Below are 10,000 nucleotides of genomic sequence, written 5' to 3'. Positions count from 1 at the left end.
GCGGCCAGGTGGAGCGCCGAGAAGCCGTCTTCCTTCTTCACGTCGGCCAGCTGCCGGGCTCGGGCCAGGATCATCTCTGTGGCACTGAAGACACACACACACGCGCACATGCGCACACACACACACATCTCGTGACAAACAGAACGCAACAAAGACTCGGTGGTGACATGTGAAACTTGCTGTTGTTTGCATGAATGGAAAACAAGTTGTGATATTTGGTATTCAATGAGCAGAGAAAGACGTCCAGTTCTTACAGGGAATCAGAAGGAAGTGGAAAAGGCGAAACTGTTGCAACACTGTTCGTTTGCTGGGACCAGAACCCTCATTGAGATTGCTGCGTTTTTGTGTGTGTGTGTGTGTGTGTGTGTGTGTGTGTGCGCGCGCGCCCGTTTTGGCTGATAAATGCTGACCTCTGGTCCATTCACAGCAGATTATCTGTGTTTATAGTGAGCCTAGCTGTGAGCAGAGCTAACTCTGATGACCAGAAAACCCAAGTGGGGGTCTCAATTAGAAGACATTAAGCTTGTCTGTGTGTGTGTGTGTGTGTGTGTGTGTGTTCACATTTTTGCCTCTGGTCATCCTCACACACTGCCTGTTGTCATTTGTAATCCGAGGTCCCCTCCTGCTCATGTTTTTATTACCACACCCTTTCCAGAGAAACACGTCTATGAAAATGAAAGAATATTTTTTCAGTAAACAAATTTTATTATAAATCAGGGCTGTGTGGGTGTGTCTTTCTGTCACCACAGCCCGGCTAAGCTGCATGTTCGGAGATGTTGAACTGCACAGGGCAGGCTGTACTGAGGAGGTGGTGTTCTGGGGAGGTGGTGTACTGAGGAGGTGGTGTACTGGGGAGGTGGTGTACTGGGGAGGTGGTGTTCTGAGGAGTTGGTGTGCTGGGGAGGTGGTGTGCTGGGGAGGTGGTGTACTGGGGAGGTGGTGTACTGGGGAGGTGGTGTTCTGGGGAGGTGGTGTGCTGGGGAGGTGGTGTGCTGGGGAGGTGGTGTGCTGGGGAGGTGGTGTGCTGGGGAGGTGGTGTGCTGGGGAGGTGGTGTACTGGGGAGGTGGTGTGCTGGGGAGGTGGTGTGCTGGGGAGGTGGTGTTCTAGGGAGGTGGTGTTCTGGGGAGGTGGTGTTCTGGGGAGGTGGTGTTCTGGGGAGGTGGTGTGCTGGGGAGGTGGTGTACTGGGGAGGTGGTGTACTGGGGAGGTGGTGTTCTGAGGAGTTGGTGTGCTGGGGAGGTGGTGTGCTGGGGAGGTGGTGTGCTGGGGAGGTGGTGTGCTGGGGAGGTGGTGTGCTGGGGAGGTGGTGTACTGGGGAGGTGGTGTACTGGGGAGGTGGTGTACTGGGGAGGTGGTGTACTGGGGAGGTGGTGTACTGGGGAGGTGGTGTTCTGAGGAGGTGGTGTGCTGGGGAGGTGGTGTGCTGGGGAGGTGGTGTGCTGGGGAGGTGGTGTGCTGGGGAGGTGGTGTTCTGGGGAGGTGGTGTTCTGGGGAGGTGGTGTTCTGAGGAGGTGGTGTGCTGGGGAGGTGGTGTGCTGGGGAGGTGGTGTGCTGGGGAGGTGGTGTTCTGGGGAGGTGGTGTTCTGGGGAGGTGGTGTTCTGGGGAGGTGGTGTACTGGGGAGGTGGTGTTCTGGGGAGGTGGTGTGCTGGGGAGGTGGTGTGCTGGGGAGGTGGTGTGCTGGGGAGGTGGTGTGCTGGGGAGGTGGTGTGCTGGGGAGGTGGTGTTCTGGGGAGGTGGTGTTCTGGGGAGGTGGTGTACTGGGAAGGTGGTGTTCTGGGAAGGTGGTGTTTTGGGGAGGTGGTGTTTTGGGGAGGTGGTGTACTGAGGAGGTGGGGCTGATGGAGTCATTCATCTGCCCTGGTGCCCCCCTTTCCACCTGGAAACAAAGGGGCCCCAGTGCGACCTCCTAGTAATAGCTCGCACACACACACTCACTCACTCACTCACTCACTCACTCACTCACTCACTCACTCACTCACTCACTCACTCACTCACTCACTCACTCACTCACTCACTCACTCACTCACACACACACACACACACACACACACACACACACACACCCCTAAACTCAGCACTACCGTCTCCCAGGTAAGGTAGTCATCACAGCCAACTCCCCCAGGGGCCTGTGGTGAACGCGCGACTCGGTAACCTTAAGTAACCTGAACACGTGCCCACGTCCGTCCCCCCCACCCCCCGTGACGCCTCCTCGTGTCCTCGAGCACGGCCCGCGTATCCGACCCGTGCCGACGGCCCCAAGCGCCGATGTGCAGAACTGGGTGCAATCACGTCCCTATACCACGCGCAGGGCTTCCGCACAAATAACTCGATAAACAAACAGTAACGAGTGCAGGTTGAGGACGAGCTGCGTCTCGCTGCGTCTCGCTGCGTCTCGCTGCTAGCTTCACCTTCACTCAACCTCAGGTTTCACGTCCCCTCAGGTGAGGGGCCCCAGTGCTGGGAGGACGTAACCGCCACCACGGCAACAGATCAGCCCGCGCCAGCTTGAATACGTCACCGAGTACAACAGAGGGTGGAATATAATAGGCACGTCACCGCATGAAGACTAATGAGATGGAGGAAGGAGCGAAGACATGAAATGATTTAAGGGCTAATTCATTTCTGACATCTCCTTAAAGTCTTCAAACACGGCCTTCAACTTGAAAAAATAAAAACAAAGCACAGGAGATGGAGGATGCTGCATTAATTATTAAGTTGGTTATAATTATTGTTCTCATGCTGCTGAATGAGACTGGAGCCATTTTTCATTTAAGTAGCTTATCCAGCAGTGTGTGTGTGCGCATGTGTGTGTGTGTGTGTGTGTGGGCTTGCACACACTAGGATAGAGATGGAGGAAGAGAAAGAGTACCTGCAGCCTGCTTGTGTGCACATGTGTGTGGTGTGTGTGGTGTGTTTAAAGCAACACTAGACAATGGCCACCCCATCAATATACATACATATACATGTCCTTCCCCCACTTCCCTGAAGGCACAAGCTAAACTCCCTGCAAGTCAGCAGAACGTGAGACGAGGGCTGAAGCAGGCACGTGCACCCTAATGAACGTGAGACGAGGGCTGAAGCAGGTGTGTGCTCTCTACTGAACGCGAGACGAGGGCTGAAGCAGGTGTGTGCTCTCTACTGAACGCGAGACGAGGGCTGAAGCAGGTGTGTGCTCTCTACTGAACGTGAGACGAGGGCTGAAGCAGGCATGTGTGCCCTAATGAACGTGAGGTGAGGGCTGAAGCAGGCGTGTGCACCCTAATGAACGTGAGACGAAGGCTGAAGCAGGCACGTGCGCCCTAATGAACGCGAGACGAAGGCTGAAGCAGGCATGTGCGCCCTAATGAACGTGAGACGAGGGCTGAAGCAGGTGTGTATTCTACTGAAAGTGAGGCGAAGGCTGAAGCAGGCACGTGCACCCTAATGAACGTGAGACGAAGGCTGAAGCAGGCGTGTGCACCCTAATGAACGTGAGACGAAGGCTGAAGCAGGCACGTGCACCCTAATGAACGTGAGACGAAGGCTGAAGCAGGCACGTGCACCCTAATGAACGTGAGACGAAGGCTGAAGCAGGCATGTGCGCCCTAATGAACGTGAGACGAGGGCTGAAGCAGGTGTGTATTCTACTGAAAGTGAGGCGAAAGCTGAAGCAGGCACGTGCGCCCTAATGAACGTGAGACGAGGGCTGAAGCAGGCGTGTGCGCCCTAATGAACGTGAGACAAGGGCTGAAGCAGGCGTGTGCGCCCTAATGAACGTGAGACAAGGGCTGAAGCAGGCGTGTGCTCTCTACTGAAAGTGAGACGAAGGCTGAAGCAGGTGTGTGCGCCCTAATGAACGCGAGGCGAGGGCTGGGGCAGGCACGTGCGCCCTAATGAACGTGAGACGAGGGCTGAAGCAGGCATGTGCTCTCTACTGAACATGAGACGAGGGCTGAAGCAGGCGTGTGCTCTCTACTGAACGCGAGACGAGGGCTGAAGCAGGCGTGTGCTCTCTACTGAACGCGAGACGAGGGCTGAAGCAGGCGTGTGCTCTCTACTGAACGCGAGACGAGGGCTGAAGCAGGCGTGTGCTCTCTACTGAACGTGAGACGAGGGCTGAAGCAGGCGTGTGCTCTCTACTGAACGTGAGACGAGGGCTGAAGCAGGCGTGTGCTCTCTACTGAACGCGAGACGAGGGCTGAAGCAGGTGTGTGCTCTCTACTGAACGTGAGACGAGGGCTGAAGCAGGCATGTGTGCCCTAATGAATGTGAGACGAGGGCTGAAGCAGGCATGTGCTCTCTACTGAACGTGAGACGAGGGCTGAAGCAGGCGTGTGCTCTCTACTGAACGCGAGACGAGGGCTGAAGCAGGTGTGTGCTCTCTACTGAACGTGAGACCAGGGCTGAAGCAGGCATGTGTGCCCTAATGAACGTGAGGTGAGGGCTGAAGCAGGCGTGTGCACCCTAATGAACGTGAGACGAGGGCTGAAGCAGGCGTGTGCACCCTAATGAACGTGAGACGAGGGCTGAAGCAGGCATGTGCGCCCTAATGAACGTGAGACGAGGGCTGAAGCAGGCATGTGCGCCCTAATGAACGTGAGGCAAGGGCTGGAACAGGCGTGTGAGCCCTAATGAACGTGAGACAAGGGCTGAAGCAGGCGTGTGCACCCTAATGAACGTGAGACGAAGGCTAAAGCAGGCGTGTGCGCCCTACTGCTTGTCAGCACTTGCTAAGGACTGTAGCGCAAGCTTCTGGGCCAAGACAAGATTCCACATTCATAGTCTATTTATTTTGTAACCAGCAGGGAATGTATGTGTGTGTGTGTGTGTGTGTGATTGTTGGGGGGAGGGGGGGTTGTGTTAGTCGTGTGCTCGTTTGATCTTAGGTTCTAAACAGTCCAACTATACAGTGTCATGTGCTTTTTGTGTACATATGCATGATCATAAAGTGTGGGAGTGTTTATTCGACCAGGGGCTACTGGACTGTGAGTGTGAGCTGAGAGTGTGTGTGTCTTGCGCTGTGTCATGAATGTTCTTTGCTAGATAAATATTCAACTTTTGCTGTCTGTTTTTCATAATCTGGTGAAACAACGTTCCAGTACTGTAAAGACCCGCCCCTTTTCTTCCCATCATGCAAAATGCACCACTCTCTTTCCATTTTCTCCATGACAAAACAGAAGCGAACAAATTTTTTCCATGTGGAGACAAATCGCAAGCGGGAGCAGCGTAGCCCGATCTGGACCTCAGAACCGGGCCGTCCCCGCCGCGCACAGAGGTGTGTGAGCAAAGTGATCATTAGCACAGAGGAGAGAAGCACACAGCCTCTTCAATGCTGCTTGGTACTTGATGATTCTCTCTCACTCTTTCACTCTCACTCCCTCACTCATTCTTTCTCCGCCGTTGTGCCAGAACGGTTAAACTGGTACTGCAGATATGACATTTGCCATAACAAATCTGACATTTGGTTGGTGATCCTGGGACAGCATGGAGGTTCTTATTTCCCCTTCTTCCTCTTACCCTTACATGCACACGCACACACACACGGGCACGCGCACACACACACGCACACACACACGCAGACACACACACTCTTACTCCCTCATTGAAGATGCATCATTTCACCCCCTTACAAGGACAAAGCTGTCACTATGGAGTGCACAGAGTACAAGAACCAGGGATGTGTGTGTGTGTGTGTGTGTGTGTGTGTGTGTGTGTGTTCCACACCCAGTAATGACAGGGCTTGCAAACAATAGGGGTGTGGTGATATACTGTATTGGCGATACCCATGATACCAAAAAGGAAATGTTGATATGTTAATAATACACACATAATTCATCCTGGGGCAGTAACTAATGCAGTCAAGTTTTATGGATCCTTTGTTATCTGTTCATCTGGTTACATTTTCACTCTACATTAATTGTGTTACCCTTTTCACTGTACATTAATAAGTGGTGTTACTCTTCACTATCTGGTTAATTAGTGGTGTTACTCTTTTCACTATCTGTTAATTAGTGGTGTTACTCTTTTCACTATCTGTTAATTAGTGGTGTTACTCTTTTCACTATCTGTTAATTAGTGGTGTTACTCTTTTCACTATCTGTTAATTAGTGGTGTTACTCTTTTCACTATCTGTTAATTAGTGGTGTTACTCTTTTCACTATCTGGTTTATTAGTGGTGTTACTCTTTTCACTATCTGTTAATTAGTGGTGTTACTCTTTTCACTATCTGTTAATTAGTGGTGTTACTCTTTTCACTATCTGTTAATTAGTGGTGTTACTCTTTTCACTATCTGGTTTATTAGTGGTGTTACTCTTCACAAGATTTTGTACACTTCTCCACTTCATCCAACTCGTACTTGGACTGCAATTCAATGCCAAAAGAGTCAAAAACACAATCGATAAATTAAAAAATGAATTATGACATTATTATTATTTTGTTATAGCCTTCAGCAGTGTAGAGTTATAGTTGACTACACTGGTCAGGTGTCAGTGGCATGCTAGTAAAATATATATTTTTTATAGATATATATATATATATATATATATATATATATATATATATATATATAGATATGTATATATCTCAGTGGGGAACCGTCAGGGCACTCTACGCCCTCTCAGAGGGCCTAAAATATACTTAGAACAAAAATATATAATTTATCCTATTTTTTTTTTGACAATCGACATCTAGACAATTACAGAAATATAAGCAAATAAATTATTCAACCATATCTATTCAATCTGTGTTGGAAGGTGAGGGGTTAAGTGGATCCTGTGAGCCTGTGTCTCCCCCTATCAGGACTGTGATGCCCGCTGTTCGTTTACAGAGGGACTGGCAGTTATAATTCAGCGCAACACCAGTTTCAAATGACAGTAAAATTGACCAATCATATCTTCCCTCTTAGTGGGCGGGCTTAACTGTATGATAATATCTGCCCGCTGTGGCAACGCTAGCTGTCGTTAGCGTACCACCGCTAGCTAGTTTCGATTCAGTCCTTTGATGCCCTCGTGCGTGTTGTTTACATATTCCGCTCCCGAGGAACACGGACCTGTGAACCAATTTTTTTCGGGGGGGGGGGGGGCGGGGGGGGGGGGGGGGGGGGGGGGGATTGGGGGGGTTCGGGTTTAATGGTCACGGTTCGCTACCGATATAGATATACATATATATATATATATATATATATATACATATATATATATATATATATATATATATATATATATATATATATATATATATATATATATATGGCTTTATGTTAAAGCTTTGACATAATGAGATTTTCTTCAGCCAACCATCTCATTACCTCTCTCAGTAATGTTCCCATGTGGGTTTGGTATTCATAATTTAAATTCACATTACGGATTATGTTTGTTGATATTAGCCAGAATGACTAAAGCTATGACACCAGCCCCCCCAGTAGCTCACCTCTCTGCTGGGAAGCGGTTAGCGCCTACAGTCTTGGTAATGACACAAAACTACGTATGTAAGTGCAGATATAGGCTGCATCTGCAAGCAACAGTAATGGAGGGTGTGTGTAAAAATGTGGGTCAGTATTAGTTTTTCACCCCCATGGCAATTTAAATTAACTGTACAATATGCATTAGGAGAATCTGGGTGTACGTTGTCATGGCGCTGGTCTCAGCGTGTATTCATGTGACCACCGGGGGGCGTCAGAGCTGTGGGGGATAAAGTGATGGGACACATCCCAAATAAAGCCGTGTGCCCCACTTAGGGCCCTAGCCCTTAGGGCCCTAGGCCTGGCCCCTACAGCCTTCGTGGCGATAGCTTCGATGAGGCCACGCTCACGGTTTTGTGCTTCCGACAGGTTCTTGGCTCAGCAGGGTCAAAGTCGAGGTACGACCTTGACATTCCTCGGGGCAGCTATCGCCACTTTTCGATTACGCCAGCGTGCCTGAACGCACAAACTGATACGTGCGGCGGGCTGAGAAGCAGCGGCAGGAACCGGCACACGACCCGCAGGAAACCGGGTCACGGGACAAGCTGTGCCAACACTGAACTCCAGGCATAGCCTCCGGATAGCCATTATATAAGGCATGAGGGAGGCCATTAAAAACGCCAGTCATTGTGTAGGACTGGCTACAATGCTGAATCACTGTGGAAGCAAAAGTGGGGGGAGGAAGGTCTTGGGAACAGATGTGGCGTGGGAGTCTCTCTCTCTCTCTCTCTCTCTCTCTCTCTCTCTCTCTCTCTCTCTCTCTCTCTCTCTCTCTCTCTCTCTCTCTCACACACACACACACACACACACACACACACACACACACAAACACACAAACACACAAACACACAAACACACACACACAGAGCCAGTGAGAAATCAAGAGAACACACTATCTAATCACAAAAGTAAAAAAAAAAAAAAACCCCCACACAGGGCCATTTTCCCACACATTAGTAGAAGAAAGCTACTACCACAAGAACACAAGACCACCGTCTCCAGTGTTGGGGATCCATTACTTATGAACCCTCAGGAACACCAGTGTGTTCTTATTCTGCTGGATTAACTCGGTGTCAAAGGGAAAATGAATACGCACTCTGTAATGTCCCCACAGGACAACAAAGGGTCATGAAGTTAAATGTTTCCCAAGCTCTAGGAGTCTTGACCCCACGCTTAAAAAAGGACACTGAATATAACCACTAATTAATCCCTTACCTTAACAAAAACACCATCTGTTTGTGTGTTGGTACTTTCTCTCAGGGGGTCTGTGCTAACGTCGTGGTTCTCCGCTAAGCCCGTGTGATACGGACATTCCTCCTCATGGCAGTCTGAGATAAACGCCACTGTTACTGTCGTTTCACACGCCTCCATAAAGGACGTGGAACACAGCACATGCAACAGTGTGGCGTGCTTAAACCTGGAGGAACTAACAAGTTCACCATGTTGCACATTTGATAACCTTTGACCTTTGACCGTGTCGAGTGGCCCGAATCCAAGGTCGGCCCAAACACGTGCTCAACCCCACGCCCAACACAAAGCTAATCTGCTCTTCCCAAACCCAGCTCCAGCTAGATCATAAGTACGTTGCTGGCATGGAGTCGGGCCTCCTTCAGTTTGCAATCGGGCCGTTCCCAGGTCTGCGTGTGACTGGTGTCGAGCTCAGCGGGTCCACTCACAGTTTGTTGCCTTTGAGGGCGGCGTGGTGCAGCAGGTTGAAGCCGCGGTGGTTCCTCTGGGAGAAGTCGACGGTGGGCACGGCCGTCAGGATCTCCATGATGCTCCTGAAGTCCTTGGAGATGGCGTCGTGCAGCGGCGTGTCCCCGTACGAGTCCTGCGAAGCAGAGACGTCAACGTTTGTGTCGGCCAGAGACCCTGCAGAGACAGCGTGACGAGGCTGACGGTGTGGACGTTAATGAACCGGCCGGATCACGCAAGTCTCATCCCAAACCTTCCAGAGTTTTCCATGGATACTGAAAGACCATGCACCTGCCTCTGGAATTTAATCTTGATCACACAAAAGTCAGTGCTGGAATGCGGACGTGAGGGACAACGGCCAACACGCATTCCACAATACGTCCCTTGGGATCTTTACTGGGACTAACCGCATCCCACAACCCCCCAGAACCAACAGAGTCTCACGTTCACAGAGGGAGTGAACCGCATCGCCCTAACGACCCGCCACACCCAGAACACGTGCACATATCCACGTGTATACAGGCGATTTATAGTACGCACATTCACACCATGACGAGCTGGTGCTGGTGAGCACAATCTGATACATGAAGATGGCGGGAGTGTGTGAGGAGTGTGTGAGCTCCAAGACGCCTTCAGAGGAGACTTGACTCTCCAGCGGAGTCTCCTGCAGCTCCAGTGGAAAATGTGATGCACATGGCCCAAAAAGTGTGTGTGTGTGTGTGTGTGTGTGTGTGTGTGTGTGTGTGGGGAGCAGACTACAGGCAGTAGATGTGGCTCTAGACTGTGGATCTAGACTGGAGGCGTGTCATTGGTGCTGGAGGCGTGTCATTGGTGCTGGAGGCGGGCGGTGGCAGTGGGGGGCG

General features: G+C 50.8%; 1 protein-coding gene across 1 annotated transcript in view; it reads right to left on the bottom strand.

Annotated features, from left to right (window-relative positions):
- mib2 (MIB E3 ubiquitin protein ligase 2) overlaps nucleotides 1-10,000 on the bottom strand; it is a 49,455-nt gene that overhangs the window by 6,062 nt on the left and 33,393 nt on the right. The window contains 2 exon segments of the mRNA XM_077001267.1: nucleotides 1-84; nucleotides 9,119-9,273. The exon segment at nucleotides 1-84 is cut by the window's left edge and continues 43 nt beyond it. Of these exon segments, the coding sequence (XP_076857382.1) occupies nucleotides 1-84; nucleotides 9,119-9,273 (239 nt within the window).

Source organism: Brachyhypopomus gauderio, chromosome 4, assembly GCF_052324685.1.
Source record: "Brachyhypopomus gauderio isolate BG-103 chromosome 4, BGAUD_0.2, whole genome shotgun sequence".
Lineage (NCBI taxonomy): Eukaryota > Metazoa > Chordata > Actinopteri > Gymnotiformes > Hypopomidae > Brachyhypopomus > Brachyhypopomus gauderio.
The sequence above is the reverse complement of the archived record's forward strand: the minus strand, read 5'-3'. Positions and strand labels throughout refer to the sequence as shown.